Source organism: Equus quagga, chromosome 8, assembly GCF_021613505.1.
Source record: "Equus quagga isolate Etosha38 chromosome 8, UCLA_HA_Equagga_1.0, whole genome shotgun sequence".
NCBI lineage: Eukaryota > Metazoa > Chordata > Mammalia > Perissodactyla > Equidae > Equus > Equus quagga.
Window position 1 is genome coordinate 29,946,496 of NC_060274.1, and position 17,751 is coordinate 29,964,246.

Here is a 17,751-nt window from a genome sequence, read left to right on the forward strand (position 1 = left end):
CAGAAGATAAGTCATGCTCTCATTCTCATTCTAGCTCTCTACTTGATGATTCTTGAGAGCAGAGTCTGCATTGTACTCATCGTTGGATTCTAGCAGCCAGCACGAGACTTAGCACAAACAAGATATCCGATAATGAAGCTGGGATGAACAATGAATAAGCTGGAAGTGGTCTCAGAGACCACTGTGCTGGAGGACTGGCATTTGAATAAGACGCTGCTTTAGCACATGTGTATGTGTTTGCATTTCCCCTTGATCTGATCAGCACGATTTTTCTAAACGTCTACAAGAGTTCAAAATCCAAAGATCATGGCTGTGTTCGGTCAGGGACAGGGCAAATTCCAGACGTCTAGGACTGCTGGTGAGACATTTGATGTCTTCATTTGCCTAAAGTTCAAATTCTCCAGCTAACACACGGACAGACCCAGCCGGTCTCAGCGGTAATGGGATCAGGGGGAAAAGACGGCGGGTAAGTAATTTGTAACATCAGAGATGTGCGGCAGTCTGCATGAACCATACTCATTTCATCCGGAGCCATGGAAATAGCATCAACCAAGAAATCTAAATACGGTCCACTCCAGGATTCAAATCTATGGATTCTTACATTGTACATTTGGGGAAATTGTGTAATTCTGTCCTCTGGATAAATCTCTCAGCTCTGAGAGAGAGCAAGGCTAATGGGAAAGAACAACCTGAGTACCGGTCTTCTTTGGGACATTTACTAGCTGTGTGACCTCAGGCAAGACACTTAACCTCCCTGAGTCTCAGTTTCTTTACCTGTAAAGTGGGAATAATTATTTTAATAACGGGGATGTCATAAGTACTAAATGACTCTGCTGAATGAATTGTGGATACTGTGTAAACAGTAAAGCATACGGCAATGTAAAGGTTATTCGAAAAAGATTTATCGAGCATAGCTAGATGCCAAGTACTAGGCTCTGAGAATATAATGGTAATTATGTAAAGTGAGCTTTGTAACGATAGAGGCTGAAACCTGTTAGAAATGTTGCATCAAGGGAAAGCTGGGCTGCAGGCCTTCTAACAGGCCAACAGGGCAGTTTCCTATGATGTCTGGAGTTGAGTAGATACTCTGTTCTGAATATATACTCAGCCTCTAGAAACTCGAGCAGTAAAACTGTATCTTTTTATTTTTTTGAGGAAGATTAGCCCTGAGCTAACATCTGCTGCCAATTCTCCTCTTTTTGCTGAGGAAGACTGGCTCTGAGCTCACATCTGTGCCCATCTTCCTCCACTTTACATGTGGGACGCCTGCCACAGCATGGCGTACCAAGCAGTGTGTAGGTCTGTAGCGGGGATCTGAACCCGCCAACCCTGGGCCGCTGAAGTGGAACGTGCGAACTTAACCGGTGCACCACCAGGCTGGCCTCAATAACATATCTTTTTGAGTCAGAAAGGCTCTTTGTGTGTGTGTGTGTGACAGTAACCAGGGAAACAGAACGTCTTGAATTGTCAGCTACATCTTGGGAGGACAGTGGCAGCTCCTGCCGGGAGAGGCTGAGGGGGAGGGAATACTGGCCAGGTATCTAGGATGGGCAGCCAGGCCAGGAAGGAGACGGGCCCAGAAGTGGAAATAAGGTGCTGGGGGTAGTGGTGGGGTAGGGAGTTACACGGAAGATGGGGAACGTGAGGGACTATAGAATATCCTGGGTGGATAAAACCTGCATTTTTAAAAATTCAAGGAACGTAGCATAAAACTGTCCTTGATAATTCATTGCAAAGGTAACTAACTTTGTGATCAGAGAGCGTACTATCTATCTATCCCACATCCCTCAGGCCGGAGTTTCTCTCCGTTTCCTAGTGGCCGTCGTACACATGTTCAGAGGAGGAGGCCCTCATGGTCTCCCGTATCACAACCCACAGTCCAGGATCAGACCTCGGAAGCTCTCGTCGCAGATGCAGACCGCGCCGGTGGTGCAGGATCCGTGCCCACTGCACAGCTTGGGGCAGGCCTCTCCGATGTACACGTGGTCAATCGCCCAGCTCTGCTTCTCCGTTTCCTCCCCCTTCTGGATCCAGCGGAACTGTGTTGCACTGAAAGTCCCACAGAGAGCAGAAGGGATTCAGCATGCTGGATTTCCCAGGGCTGCGTCCAGCCTCTAGCTTCTGGGATGGGGGACTATTCCTGAGAAAAGGGCCTCCCAGATTTCTCCCTGAAGCACCGATGGGCAGAGGTGAGTGAATGTGTATATATTCAGACTTTGGGAGCATCCCCCAAAACGCCATTCTGGAAGCTTGTGCCTTCCCCGAAAATCTGATGTGAATTTCCTATTCTATTCCATCATAAATCTGTGTCCATTCTTCCTACAGTGCTGGATTCATTTTCCCAATCTTTGAGTAAAATGAATGTGCTCCAGGAAGACTGCACTCCATCGTGCTTATCCTGTGGCTTTGTGTCTCCGGGCCAGCCCTGCACGCCCCCGGGGCTGTTTGTATCTGGATGAGCAGTGCAGCCTTTGGGAGCACAGGACACTCAGGCACATATGGTGCCAACTACAGATTTGTTTGAGGATCTTTGATTTGGGGCCTCTGATTGAGTTTGGCATGTGCTGTGGTATTTAGTCAAAAGAAAACGTGAGATCTAGAAATCACTTACAAATAAGATCTGATTTCTTCCGATTTCTTTTTGGGATGTGCGGTTGTGATTCGGGGGCATGGGTTGGTGACAGATGGGGCAGAAGAGAGGAGAGTGCACTACTGCACCCAAACTCTAGCCTCATTTTATCAGCTGTTCTCAGCTCACTTAGGAGCTCTCTAGAGACTGCCAGATAATTCCACAAAGTTTACCTTAGCAGGCAACCCACCTGGAGGAGACGTGGTCGGGCAGCTGAATGGTGACTCTCTTCCAGCTCGAGCTGTTGACAGCATTGTAGATAGTGGCTTCATGGAACTGGAAGGGGGAGCAACCGATGCTGTTCGAAGAGGAAGGCAGGCACTGGGTCTGAACCAGCTGCCAGGAATCGGACCTGCAGAAGCCAGAGAGATTACATTAGAGCACTCTGAAGAGAAATATATGACCCATCTAATGTCAAGGTAATGCTTTGGGTTGGGTTAAATGAAGATATTTTAAAGAATCTTTCCTATATCTATTTCTAATTACAGAGAATAAAAATAAAAATAGAAAATTATTTCATATAAGATATATTCTAACTCTTTCTAGGCACATTAATACATTCACAGACAACAGAATAAAATAATAGCATGCATGATGCTGCGTTTTAGCAGCTTCCTCCCACTGATATTGTTACCAGAAATATACCTGGAGTCCACTGATGATACTCTCTGTCTACCCACACTTAACTCACTATAATTCATCTTGAAAGTGGTGGTGGGAGACGACACCCTAAGAAGGCAACCGCACCATGTCAGACTTTTATCCAGTCCTGGCTCCATGCCTTACGAGATGTGACTCTGGCTAAACCATATTCAGATTTTTCAATGATTCAAATTTTTCTTAGGGTTGGTTGAAAATGAGCAACATGAATAAAAGGGAGTTCTACTTTGAGCACAAATGTAGAGTCTTATTTTAAAATATAAAGTTTGTTGGCTGCAGCCTAGTACAAAAATTGAGTTTTCTTGGTTTGAAGGAAAAATGTGAAAATAAGACATATGTATAAATTTTATATGAATGAAGTTTGAAATACACATGAACTGCCAGTTTTAATGCAAAAGGTTGCTCTGCCATAAGCAGTTGCCTTAAAAATAGACAACCACTTGAATTGTGTATTCAGGTTTGGAGGAAATGTAAAAAATCGTTTCACAAACCTTGCGTCCTTAGTGTACTCCAACATTACAGAATGAAGGTCACCACAAGAAGTGGCTTCACAACCCACCACAATCTAAAACACAAACAACCAATATATATATGAGGCAAGATTAAATGACACCTATCATTCATGAGGAATTCCATCTCTCTTCATTATGACTCTGATGAGTAATCAAGAAACATTCAGAGAAGCTTTCACAGAGCAGCCCGCCATGGCACCAAGAACACATTCTTTTGAGTTCTGTTAAAGCCATGCAATTTTGCTTGGAGATGATAATGTAAAAAGTTTAAAAAAGTACTATTTCTATTTCCTTAACTAGTATAACATATTAATCATACATTTGGGAAAGATAAGTTGGCCAAAACAAAAGTAACATTTGGAGAATTAATGGAAAGAAACTCAAAGTATTACTGGTTGAAAACATTTTCAATGATATCGTAACTTCCTTGGCACTACTATTGAATTTTTATTTGTAATTAAAAACAGCAATTTTTAATTACTCAATATTCATTCTTAGGGTTTTTTTCCTTTTCCATATGAATAAAAGTTTCCCATATTATATGCAATTAAATGTTTGACTCAATAATGCATAAATGCTATAAAAATTTGCTGATTCAAATTTAAGTCCTAATCATCTATTCAATCAATGAGTCCTGTCTCAGTGCTGATACTAGGGGAGGTTAGTGGTCAAAACTTCAGGCCATACATTTACGAATAAAATAACCCTGGCTTCAGAGAGAGAATAAGAAGCATATTCCAATTATGGAAATGGAAATCAGAAGAGATGCAAATACAATGCTGGGGTGCTTCATAGGAAGGAGAGAATGTATTTGGTTAAGCAGATTAGAAAATAATTCATCAAGTACGGTGCATGTGAGCCACCAATGTGAGGGGAGAGACTGACAGGTGGAGATAGAAGAAGGACATTTAGAGGGAAGGAGGTGTGAGCATGCAGGTGGGAAAGCACTGTGGCAGGTCCGGAGCACAGCACGTGGTATGCCTTGGTCCGAATGCAGGGTCTGCGGAAGACTGGGAGAGAAGGTTAGAAAGCTTGGTCGAGGTCGGCCCACCATGAGTTGTAGTCTAAGGTGTTTGACCTTAATTTGGTAGGCAATGGGGAATTATTAAGGGTTTATGAGCAGCGGAAGGATGTGCTCAGAGCTGTGCTTTGTAAAGATCAATCTGACTCTGCCGTTGAAGACAGGTGGGAGTGGAGACAGATTAGAGGAGAAAAGATGAGTTAATGGGCTATTGATTTAATTAGGGCCAGAAGGGAGGTGTTAATAGTGCAAACAGAGAAAATGGGATGGGCACCAGGAACACTGGGAATTAGAATGAAAAGGATGCAGTAATTGATTAGACGTAAAAAGCAAAAAAGGGAAAAATCAAAGACTATTTTAAAATTTAAAGCTGATGAAGAGGTGAAGAGATGAAAGAAATAGGGTGAAAGGTGGTGTCATCAATGTCATCAACAGAAATAAGAAAGAGGAGTTGGTATGGGGAGGGAAGATATGAAGTTCACTGTTAGACATGTCGAGTTTAGGTGCCAATAAGACAAAGGTGTAGAAATGTCCACAGGCTATTAAACTGAATTAATTGTTGGTGAGCCAGTCAAGGTTGGATATGCAAATTTGGGAATTGCTCTTAAAGATATAATACTTGAAGCCAGAGGATAAATAAAATTCCCAGTGGTAAGAATATCTATATAGAGAGAAGAAAGCTGAGAAGTACTGAGAAATGCTGACATTTAGAGGTTTGAGGGAAGGAGAGGAGATAAAAAGGAAAAAGAAGGAGATGTCAAGGAAGTAGGAGGAGAAGCAGCAGAGAACCAGAACCCAAGGGGAAAGAGAATTTCACGACCTGGAGAGGGCAAGGACAACAGCGTCAAATGGTACAGAGATTGTCAAGCGACAAAACTAAAATAATTGAGTAGAGGCTGACGTCCTTTATTCAAGGGAGAACAATCCATGGTCTGGGGGAGGACAGTCCCTCGCAAGCAGTGGGGCACTCTTCCTGAGGGAGGGAAGTGGGGCAAAGGGAGTTCTATAGAGTGTTAGGAGAGGCAATGGGGGGAAAACGCGTGGGATGGGCTGGGATTGCATGCCTGACCTTATTTAGAAAGATCAAGGAACAAGGAAATAAGTATAGAGCCCAGAGCTGGCTTGGTGTTTGGGGAGTGTCTGACTGATATATTGCGATTCTGATCTAGTGGAGCATTTACAGTAACACGAAAGTCTGAGAAAAGACGAGGAACGGGTGAAAGCTGTTGGATGTAGGAATCAGAAAGTCTATGGTGACTTTCAAAAATGTAGCTTTGGTGATACTTGACTTATTAAATTTCTGGGGATCAACTTTTCTTTTTTTTAAACAAACAGACTCGGGTAAAGGAGAAAATTTCAGTTTCTTCAGTGCTGGGTTGATAGAGGGAGCAAAAGAACCCCCAATAAACTCAATCAAATATGACAACTCTGACATGGGCCACAGTGTGCACCTGGTAGAGGGAAAACCTTCACTCTATTTTTTGCTGAGGAAGATTCACCCTGAGCCAACATCTGTGCCAATCTTCCTCTATTTTGTATGTGGGTTGCTGCCACATCATGGCTGACAAGAGGTGTAGGTCTGCACCTGGGATCTGAACCCATGACCCCGGACCACTGAAGCGGAGCGTGCCGAACTTAACCACTGTGCCACAGGGCTGGCCCCAAAACCTTCACTCTTAAAGGACTGGGCTCAGAATTAGGGGTGGTGTAACACTGGATGTGACCTTGAACATCCTCCACGCCATGAAGTTAAGGATAGTCCTGAGGGAGCGACAGCATCTGGGGAGCTGGCCTCACCCTCCAGTCCAGAAGGAGAGTTTAACATAGAGCTGAGGGAAAGAGTGAATACCTCTTTTCTTTTGCAACAGATCTCCAGAACTTCTTCATCTTGCAAAAGTGAAACTCTATCCTGATTAAACAACTCATTTCCCTCCCTTAATCCTTGAAGTTCTTATTTCTGCTAATGAATACATTCTTATTTCTGCTAATAAGGATTCTTGCCATGAACTGCCATTGTAACACATCTTTTCAAATAAAGGCATTAAACGACGATGTCTGCCTTTAAAATGATCTAGTAATACACTGTATTTCTGTAATGCCCCTTTTTAATGTGTTTTGCAGTGAGAAAGACATCAATTGATACTACTTCATCTTTCTCTCTGATTGGCTATTAATTACCTCCTATGCCTTCCTTTCCTTCCTTCTATATGAATAAAACATGCATTTAAAAGATTTGAGAGTCCTTTTTACATCTTTGGGGATTTCTAAAGTTACAACTGGGTTAATGTACAGGTTTGTGTTTGGAAGACAGAGACAAAAGAAAGACAGAAAGACAAAATGAAAAAGGATAGATTAAGAAGCAAAGTGGCTTGATGTGTGAGATAGGCATAGAGTAAGAGAAAGCGATAGAGGACTAGGGAGAAGAGAGAGAGACAGAGAAAAAGAGAGAAATAGGCAGAAGTACCTATCTGAACTTTTCATTTTCAAAGTTTGGGAAAGTGAACTCAAGATTACATGTATGAGATATAATATGGTTACATTTCTAGCTATGTCCCAAAATATTTGTAGATTTTATCTATGCTCAAATAACCCTACCTAGGGGATAAAGGCCTTTGTGAAAGGTTACTTCTTTTACTCATCAGACAAAGTCTCTTTTAACGAATGAAATCAATCATGTCCTGACCAGTCCAAAAAAAGCATCCTCCCCACAGCCCCTCCCCCCAAGAGTAATGCCACACTCTGTTTGGAAGAGCCACTCTCCCTTACTTTAAATTGCATCATATATCCTGGCTGTATAATGAGTTCTCTGGAGGAGAGAGCGTTGTCAGTCTTGTCCTTCTTTTTATTTGGCCAGTAAAGGTGGAAGGATGGATTGCCACAGAATCCTGCTGTCCTTACTGCATTAGGGTAAAAACTCCAGTTTTCTTCGTGGGAAGTGCCTTCTGTTAAGGTAAATTGGGAGCAATATGGTATATTATTCTCTTGAACTGACTGGCTAATTGTTGTATTACTTAAGTGTCTATACTCTAGCTTTTTGCTTACCCTTTAAGATTGATTTGTTCTATTTAATTGGTATAATATATAAATCCAACATGAGAAATCAAATCTTGAAAAGATTAATAAGTGCTAGTATAACGATCACCCAACTTTTAAAATGTAATCGCTAGTCTGGGTAACTTTCACCATTGCAAAATTCTTCTCGGCACACTTTTAAACGAATGAAATGTATATCTCTGTGGTATAGAAATTCCCAAAGAAACTAAAATTATTTTGGGGTACTGAAATTTCAAATTATATTTAGAGCTGGATATTTTGTCTTTAACAAGATTCATTAAACTCTCAGTTGACATTTCAACAAGCAGCCAACCTTGAAGATTTATAAGCCATTGGGCAGAATAACAGCTAACATCTGCTGAGCAGTGACTACATCCTAGGCTCTCTTCTAAATGCTTTTCATGTTGCAACTCATCTGAAGACACAAGCAGACAGGAGGCTCACAGGAAGGAGTGTTCAGCGTCTCGTTGCTTACCATCATCAAAGGTGTCGACCAGCTGACTGGGATTGATTTCCGCGCCACCAATCAAAATGTTGTCCAGCGCCCACTGAGCACGCTCCACCCCGGAGACCACAAGTCCATTGCTGATCACAAAAGGCTGCCACCAGCGAAGTCGAGTTGTGTTGGTGAGGGCATCCTCAGGAAGAAGTATGTAGTCGTGTCTAACAGAAATGTATTTCTGATAATCCATCTCGTGCAGCAAAGTCCAAGTAATTCCTATAATAACAGATACACCAACACAGTAACCTATCTGGAAAATCCCCACAAACCGCCGGTAGACTGCAGCTACTGTACGCTTCCCAAAGAAATCTTCCACCAGGTAAGAAGAATTCATTTCACTGACTTTAATGTAAGTGTTCAACAAATATGGTTTCAAAAAGAGGCTGATGATATGAGGGGAAGGGTATTTAGAAATAACTGACCAAAAATTAAACATTGAAGTAAAAATTAAATGTTATGCTTTTAAAATTTTATTCTAGATTCCTATATGCATTATTTCTCATAAACAATGAGACACACCCATGTTTTGCATGTTTCTATACAAGAACTCCTAGTATTTTAAAATACAGCTATACAATTTGCAATTTGTTGGACTGATGTAAAGTTTCTCTCTTATCGGTCTTAAGACCGTAGGTGGGATGTTTAAATTACTTAAGAACATCTTTCGAATAACCTAAAATATTTAGGACCATCTATTTACCTGCTAGTTAAGAATGATTATCTATCTGCTAAAGCTGATTTTCTAAAGGTTACTGGTCTGGTTCCAGCTACTTCAAAATAAAACAGGATTTTATTAAAATAGTCCATGACAGACTCACAAATTCAGACTATCTTCTTTCCCAATTAATAAAGTTTTCTTACAGATTCTATACAGCATTTATTACTTGCTTGTTCTCACAAAAGCTTTTTAAAATGCTTTAAAAATGTTTTTAAAATTATCTTTTACTTGCAAAATCATACAAAATTTATTTCTCAGTTGTATCATTTAGAATCAAACTTCAGTTAAGCATAGAGAATTTTTCCATAACATTTAGAAGCTTATTTTTATTTATTTATTTTTGATGAGGAAGACTGGCCCTGAGCTAAATCTGTGCCAATCTTCCTCTATTTTGCATGTGGGATGCCACCACAGCATGGCCTGACGAGCAGTGTGTAGGTCCATGCACAGGATCTGAACCAACAAACCCTTGGCTGCGGAAGCGGAGAGCACGAACTCAACCACTAAGCCACTGGGGCAGCCCCTGGAGACTTATTTTTTTAATGTGTTTTCTCTCTTGTCCCTTTTGGGGTAGATTTTGCATAACACAGAAGTCACATGTATGGAACATGTAATGCAACTAAAATCTGTGGCTTTCTCTTTGTGACTTTCACTATCTGCATTGCAAAGTCAGCAACGTTTTGCAGAGACTTTTCTGAGAGGCCTTGGATGGAATTTGGGAATCCACTGAAAGGTGCAGCTTTCGCCCCTGAAACGTGCCTCCGTCGGTAGAGTAGTCCAATAGCACGCCTTCCTTCCGGCAGACGGGCCGATGGCAGGAGGTCATGTTGTTCTCGCTCCCGATGCGCCCCCAGTATTGCAGGAATCTGAATGCAAGCACATATTACCCATCAGAACAGTTAATTACAAAAGTCTACTCAAGTCCTGGATGACAACTTCTTCTACACGTGTGTTCCTTGCTTTGGGCCAATTTGCTATATTGAGATAAAATTACCAAAAAATGGACTTACTTTGCTCCTCTGAGATCCAAATCTTGAGTAATAGCTTGTCTCACAGTGGATCCCCCAAAATAGAGTGCAGTGTCCTCAGCAAGGATCCCGCACTCGGTACAAGTACTTCCACCTTCTAAGGACATCCATAAATCAGGCTTGATTTCTTCACTGTCAAAGCGCTCCTTCAGGAAAGTCTGGGAAAAAATAGGAGGCATGTGGTTAAAAATAACGATTTGAGATAATAACTATGGAATGCTGAAGACAATACAGAGTTGCATCTTAGACTTTAAAAAATCAAAGCTGATTTCAAATGCATTTCCAAAGATATGAAAAACCACAACAGGATATCTCCACAATGTTCTCTTCCATCATATATTGAAGGTCATTTAAACTGCTTAAATAATGTTTACTAAGGGAATTTAAAGTCTGGAGAGAATCTTAAAACAATTGTAAAGCTGAGTATAGTAATACTCCTATTTGTAAAAAGTTACTTGAGCATATACTCCCAAAATATATATATTTACTTGCACAAAAATTGAAACCTTAAAGAAATAAGATCTAACAGGTATTCTGGCACTTTTTGGCTAACATTCCCCAATGGATTATCTCGTTCCCCGTGGAGTGTGTACCCCCTACCACTTTAGGCAACCAGGGCCCTCAGCTTCCAGCACAGAGTGAGCTTAGAATGTCTATATGGTTAGGAAAGGACATCTGAATACAAAGCCTTCTGTGTGAAGTCAAAAGTCACCTTGGAAGGCAACTTGAAAGACTTTTCACACGTTTATCAGGGCCCAGAAACAGGAAGATGGGGAGAAGTACTCAAAATCTAGAAAAAATGTTCTCCCTGGGTCTCCAGTTTATCCTTTTAACCAAGAATGACCAACAACCAAGACTAGTCTATTGTCCAAAGAGAGTAGATAAATAAAATACTAGGGTTCATTACGGCTATATTTTATGTCAAATTACTTCATCCTATCACATCATAGTCAAGATCTTGATTTTCTATGCATTTTCTCCATAGTACATTCATTTTATCCATAATACAGTTTTGCATTGGGTTGAGGCATGATTATTTGGCTTTTTTTTTTAAGTGATGGATATTTATCATGAAAACAATTTGTTACAGTTGCAACTGCAGTAAGTGTATACAGAAAAACCGTATACTTTTTCACATCTTTAGGAGAGACGTCTAGTTGCTCTCTTATCGTGTAGTTAAAACGATTTAAATAGACCCTCTGTTCCACAAACTTAGAACATAATCATCTCTATAGTTAAAGACATGTAGTCATGTGGTCCATCATTCCTGATGTCTCTACTGTTAGCAAATAAACGCAATTTTATAAATAGAGGTTGACATGTACGAACGCACGAGTCAGAAGGTGTGCATCCTTAACCTTGTGAACTCTTGTTAGGAAGGTTTGAATCAGGGTTAATACAGAGCTGTACAATTTCTTATCCAACTGAGGAAGGCTAATGAGATTTGAACGCTCATGAAAGAAACTAGGGGTTTTTTTTTAGTTTATTCATTGTCTATGGCTCTGTTTCTCATGTTATACTCTCAGTTGATTATGTAATCTTATTTGAATAAATACACTAACATCTTCAGACACAAGTGAGCCTTGCACAACTTTATTTTTTTAATTTATCAATTCCAAAGTTGCTGAAGTATTGTAGAAAAAGAACATACAGAACAGGTTTTATTTACACTGTTTGCTACTTAATATGCTCAATTTTAATCACTGGTGCTTTTTTTAGCTTAATCACTTTTCTGTTATTGAAGTGATGAATGCATAATATTTATTCACAGAAATAGAATGCATATATGGCAACTGTGTTGGACAACTGCATTTGCTTGGCATATTAAATAATGATGCCGCAGCTAAAGCTTCAAGAATGACATCTCCATTCTTAATACACAGCCACGTTTCAGCAGTCAGCTAAGCAGAACACTGAATTTTCTGAACAATAATTCAGGTATTGTTTAGGCTTTTCTAAAAAAAATTTTTTGTGATAATGTATCTATGTTGTTTTATTTCATAACAATAATATCTTCCTTCCAACAGAACATCTACTGAAAAAGTGAAGTAAAGAAGGCTTAAAATTGACTTTAAAAGTCTGCTTTTAAAAAGAAAGAGTATTTATGATAGTTAATCCATAAAATCTGGTTTATTTTATAAATTGGGTAAATTGTACTGGACCTTGATCCCAATATTCTTGTATCTAAGACACCCAAGACATATTTTTTTAGTTTCCATCCAAAGGATCTATTTCCTGGGGGCCCAAAGAACGTTGTTAGAAGCTATTAGCCTCACGCTTAAATTGGTTCTTAAGGCGTGGCCTGCGACGTGGGTAAATGCTTCCCCCGGGGCCTTAACATTACCTTCAGAGTGTGCGTCAGGTAGCAGTTGGGCCCCGAGTATCCCGGGTCACAGATGCACTGCTCCTTCAAGCAGTCTCCATGGCCTCTGCAGTTGTCCAAGCATCCGGGGCCCAGGTAGAAATTATCGATGGCCCACTGCACGTCTGAGTACTTCTGATAGAACCTAAACCTGACTGGACTAGAGGCAACACAAAGCAAAGGAGGGAAAACCACACGTTAACTTGATTCAAGTCCACTTTCCTGCGTGTACATGCAGTGCTCAAGAGAAAAAAACACTGAAGCCACTGTGACCGGACCAAGTGGGTTAATGAAAAATATTTTCTGACTGCCATTATTTTTCTATTTCTCGTAATGGAAGTCTAAAGCTAGCTTCATTTCAATTTTATAATATGTGAGCAAACTTGTAAAAGAAAATGAAAATACAGCAGAATCCCTATTTCAAGCAATAGGAACATTTTAAAATGCAAATCTGTAACCATCATAAATCAGGTTCCTTGTGTACTGGAGTCCAGAGGTTGCAACACGATTTAGGTTCATTAGCTGCATTTCTGAAACCCGTACAGAAAGTGAGTGAATCCTTGTCAGTGTACACACAGCCCTCGGGTGACGGGGAAACGGCTACTTCTGAATTCCCCAAAGATAATCTATATTATCAGAGTTAATTCCGCTAATTAGAAAACAATTTCGACAGGGTTATATTAAAGGACAATTTCCCTGAGATTTTAATTTCATCACTGTTCTTCTCTGTCTTCTGGGGAAAATACAAGCCACATAATTAACCTTAGATTAAAATACGTCGCACTAGTTTGGTGCAGAGCACAAAGTGCATGAGCGGACTTTCTGGGGTGACGTAAATGTTCTCTATCTTGTTCTATGTGGTGGGTACACGGGTTACATAATGGTAAGAACCTATTTTGCTAAACAGTTAAGATGTGTGCATTTTACCGAATGTAAATTATGCCTCGTTACTAAAAATGAGAACGGGAGGGGGAAGCTGAGGCGATGATGTTTTGCTGGTTCCCCAGCATCCGATTCACCCCAGATGAGTCATATGGGATATCCTCATAATCTAACTCCCCTACCTACTGACTGGGCCAGGAATGGGCCTTCTTGAGCTAACTGGTACCAATGCAATGCAGGGAGGTGCTTGCTCCAGCTCTGTCTGAAAGAAAGGTAACTCTCTCTCTCACTGGACATGGGCAAAGATGCATTCTGCTCCAGTTTTCTGGAAGCCGTCTACGTTCGTGAGGGGAACCAGCCTGAAGGCTGAGTATGACATCAATGTGTGGACAGTGGAGCAAACAGTAAGAGTAAGAGTAAAAGAGTAAGAAATAACAATGTCCTTGAAGACCCTGTTGACCTTGTGAACCAACCAATCCTAGAGGAGTCCACTTATCTTTGGATTTTTTAAATTATAGTTATAATACATTTCATTTTTAACTGAGCCAGTTTGAATTGTTTTTTTTTCACTTGTAGCTGAAAGTGTCCTGATTTAGTTTCCTGGCATATTAATTGACTAAGTTCTTTATATTTCTTCCAGAAAACTGTGAGTGGGCAGGTAGTAAATGACACCTGTGGGACACCGGGAAAGCTGTGTGTCAGCACCTTATTCAAAGGCTCTATGTGTTCTGATCAGATACCACAATTCTGTTTCACAAGAAGGTTCTTCATTTAGCCAGACTCTATGATTCATATGGTGGAAGTACACCTGTCATTTTCTTTAGGGTATCTTTTTCCCTAATTTTTCATTTGAAGGGAAATGTTTTAGAATCGCCTTAAATTAACTTACAGACTTTTCAGAGAACAGTTTCATTATCTTGGTTCACTACTGCTCCAGGCTAATTACTTTTCACAACAGGTACAGAACACAATGTTTTCATAAGAGAAAAATGAAACCTACAAACCACACATATACAATTAGCATGAAGAGTTAGGATCTGTACAGATATGATGATGAGTTAGGATTTGTTCTTGGCTCCGTCTATCACGGGTTGACAAGGCAGTAACGTGGAAAGTGTATGGTGCACGGGGGACCACAGTGGATAAGGTCCATAAGGTAGCATACACCTCTTCATCTGGCTTCAAGGCCTTCACTGTTGCTCTCTCCCCATTTGCAGACACTGAGGTGTGGAAAATGGAAGGGACCGCCAAGGTCCATTGAGGATTACAACTTGAGGTCTCCTTCAAGTGAGCTCCTCATGGAGGTCACCAATTAGAGAACCTTTAGAGTTAGGGAGGAAGAGAGCATTTTACCCACAATTATGCACAATTTCAGGCTTGACAACCATGTCCCTAATCTCCCTCTGGATCCTTGGAAGCAGGCTTTATTTTAATTTTCTACTTACTTTCCCACTAAGCTTTCAGGAAGTGGGTAGGTGATTCTTTTCCACCCTTTAGTTGGGAAGAATACAGATGGCTGGGAAACACTTCCAGAGCATTTCGGGTCTGCAGGCAAGCACTGAGGGACCAGATAATTCCAGCTCACACCGAAGTCAGTAGAATATTGCACATGAATTTGATTCTGGGCAACTTTTTCAGACACTTTACATCCAACAGAGATCTAACAAACAGAAAAGCAAGACTGTTAAGATATTAAAACAATATTACATGTTTCTGCTCTTAGGCCTTAGGACTTGACAGCAAGAAAGCTGCTGATCACTTGACAGACAGCGTACCACATCCATCTTGTACTTTCAGGTTCAAGATTTGCTCTTCTGACGGATGGGGCAGTCGACGTGGTTGCCCAAGGTGACAAACTACGGAAAGTGCCAAATACATTGTGCAGGGAATTTGGAGAAAAGCTGAAACCTGGGCTTCTGCCATGGCTGGCTGGTTGCCTTGGAAGGCCCGGGCCCACTCTTACAAATTGTTGTTTGTTGTGCTAATGGTCTGGCACTTCTATTTGGCAGAACGCTAGACCAAGAAGGATTGCTAACAGCTTTACCAAGTTTACTGTTTTGTCATACAATTTATGACTCTCAATAAATCACTTTCAGCTAGAAGTAAGATGCAATGAAGTGATAACAGAGGGTCCTTTTAATAAGGCACAGCACCTATCTGATGGGGACAGTCATCATGCAACATTTATTGCTCATACAGTGGGATTGAGGTAGACAGAATAAATCTGTTGACATAAAATCTTGGCCAAAATTGATGATGACATTAATGTTAATCACGTCTTTGTTTTCTATAATTTTCTTTCTCCAGAAACATCAAAATGCTCTTGTAAAAAAAAGTAGATATAACCATAATAGCTTTAATCTTTTCTTAAAGGAAAAAATTCCCTAAGTCATATAATGGTTTAAATTCAGGGAACTGAAATCAGTATCCTACATTTTTATTATCAATATTTTGCTCTATCAGTGTTTAATCGCGAGCAGAGCCACATTTACTCTTATGAAAGATTCAACTTGAAATAGTTCAGAAATAAAATACTTGTAATCATTAAGTTATATCCCGTTGAGATGTATATTACCTTAATAGTAAATTTTATTTTTCAAAGTATATATTAGGTGAATGAAATATTATATGGTCTTTGTCTCTAGAGTTTTTTCTCATTTTTATATCGCTACTGTATGGTTATTTATGTAATTGAGGCCGTAACATTGTCACCTTGAACTGCATGATCCAGTCTTCCGCAGGGGTCAGGTCGTGGGTCACTGCATACACTTCTCTTCCATCATGACTGCCACAAATCATGACACCATCAGGAGAGTCACAGAACCTTTCTACGGTACAATCATCATGGAATAGCCAATGCTCATTCACTTAAAAAAAAAACACAAAAATTTTATGACAAATTTATGACAAAAATACTTGAGGCAAATTTTCACTTGAAGCAAGATCCAGAATTATTTTAAGTAGGAATCTTTCTTATAATATGTTACACACACCACAGACAAAACACTAACGTAAGCACCTTGTTTTAGGAACATGGATGGATACTGGGAGGTTGATAAATATCTACTATCTGATATTAGTAACTCTACCTTTGGGAAAAAAAGAGTGTATTGTAGGTGTTATAAATGAAAAACAAAGGGGAATGCATATCTATTTTTTTCTGGCAGACGTTTAACTTTTTAGGCAGATCTAAGGAGAAAGAATTTTTAGTAACACGACAGGGAAGTTAGTTAGCTGCTTCTACTCAAATTCTGGTAGTATCATCTGAGTAATGAAAAAAATTGTAACAGTCAAACTCATAGAACCAGAGGGTAGAATGGTGGTTACTAGGGGCTGGGAGGAGGGAGAAATGGGGAAGTGTCAGTCAGAGGGCGCAAAGTTTCAGTAAGGCAAGGCGACTAAGTTCTGGAGACCTACCGTACAACATATGGCCCATGGTTAGCAACACTGTATGATATACTTAAGCTTTGCTCAGAGGGTAGATCTTACATTTCATGCTCTTACTGTAACAGAAAAACCAATATTAAAAAAAAGGGGCGGTGGGGGCTGGCCCCGTGGCCGAGTGGTTAAGTTCGCGCGCTCCGCTGCAGGCAGCCCAGTGTTTCGTTGGTTCGAATCCTGGGCGCGGACGTGGCACTGCTCATCAAACCATGCTGAGGCAGCGTCCCACATACCACAACTAGAAGGACCCACAACGAAGAATATACAAGTATGTACTGGGGGGGCTTTGGGGAGAAAAAGGAAAAAATAAAATCTTCAAAAAAAAAAAAAAGGGGCGGTGTGGGAGGAAACTTGGAGGTGATTGATAAATTTATGTCCTTGATTGTGGTGAAGGTTTCATGGGTACACACTTACCTCCAAACTCATCAAGTTGTATACATTAAACATCTACAGCTTTTTGTAGGTCAATTATATCTCAGTAAAGTGATTAGAAAAAAGCTTGTAAGAGTCTAAGGAAAATTTGAGCAGCAAGATTATGACTTGACTAGTGCACAGTCTATCCTATTGTCTCTCTCTCTCTCTCTCTCAAACACATACACACACACAGGAAAATCCCTCACAATTCCCTTTCTCTTCTGGAAGAGGTATTGTTAACATCATCATTTTATACCAGAAAGGTTGGAAATTAAAAGTATCCATAAGTTGCATCCAATTCACAATATACTTTGATTTTATACGTCCGACTTTTCTCTGACAGTGTCCTGGTTAGCTCCAGCATTTACAGAGGAGGTGAACAGGTGCAACTGGAGGCCTGGGGCAACTGTGTAAGTCATGGAGTGGGATAGCCTCAGAGGAGTCCGAGAAGGGACCACACAATTTAACTGGAATTCAGCTGTCACCTGTGTTGTGTCTTTTTGATTTTGCCTGAGCACAACATACACC

The 17,751-nt window shown here is 40.5% G+C and overlaps 1 protein-coding gene across 1 annotated transcript in view; it reads right to left on the reverse strand.

The window, feature by feature from the left end:
* The window catches only part of RELN (reelin), a 461,988-nt gene that overhangs the window by 14,188 nt on the left and 430,049 nt on the right, over nt 1-17,751 (reverse strand). Inside the window, exons 51-60 of the mRNA XM_046670156.1 lie at nt 16,081-16,235; nt 14,814-15,028; nt 12,469-12,646; nt 10,107-10,282; nt 9,856-9,962; nt 8,352-8,594; nt 7,589-7,764; nt 3,781-3,854; nt 2,820-2,981; nt 1,892-2,049 (exon numbers count right to left, since the gene is read on the reverse strand). Coding sequence (XP_046526112.1) covers nt 1,892-2,049; nt 2,820-2,981; nt 3,781-3,854; nt 7,589-7,764; nt 8,352-8,594; nt 9,856-9,962; nt 10,107-10,282; nt 12,469-12,646; nt 14,814-15,028; nt 16,081-16,235 — 1,644 coding nt within the window. The remainder of the gene's footprint in view (nt 1-1,891; nt 2,050-2,819; nt 2,982-3,780; nt 3,855-7,588; nt 7,765-8,351; nt 8,595-9,855; nt 9,963-10,106; nt 10,283-12,468; nt 12,647-14,813; nt 15,029-16,080; nt 16,236-17,751) is intronic.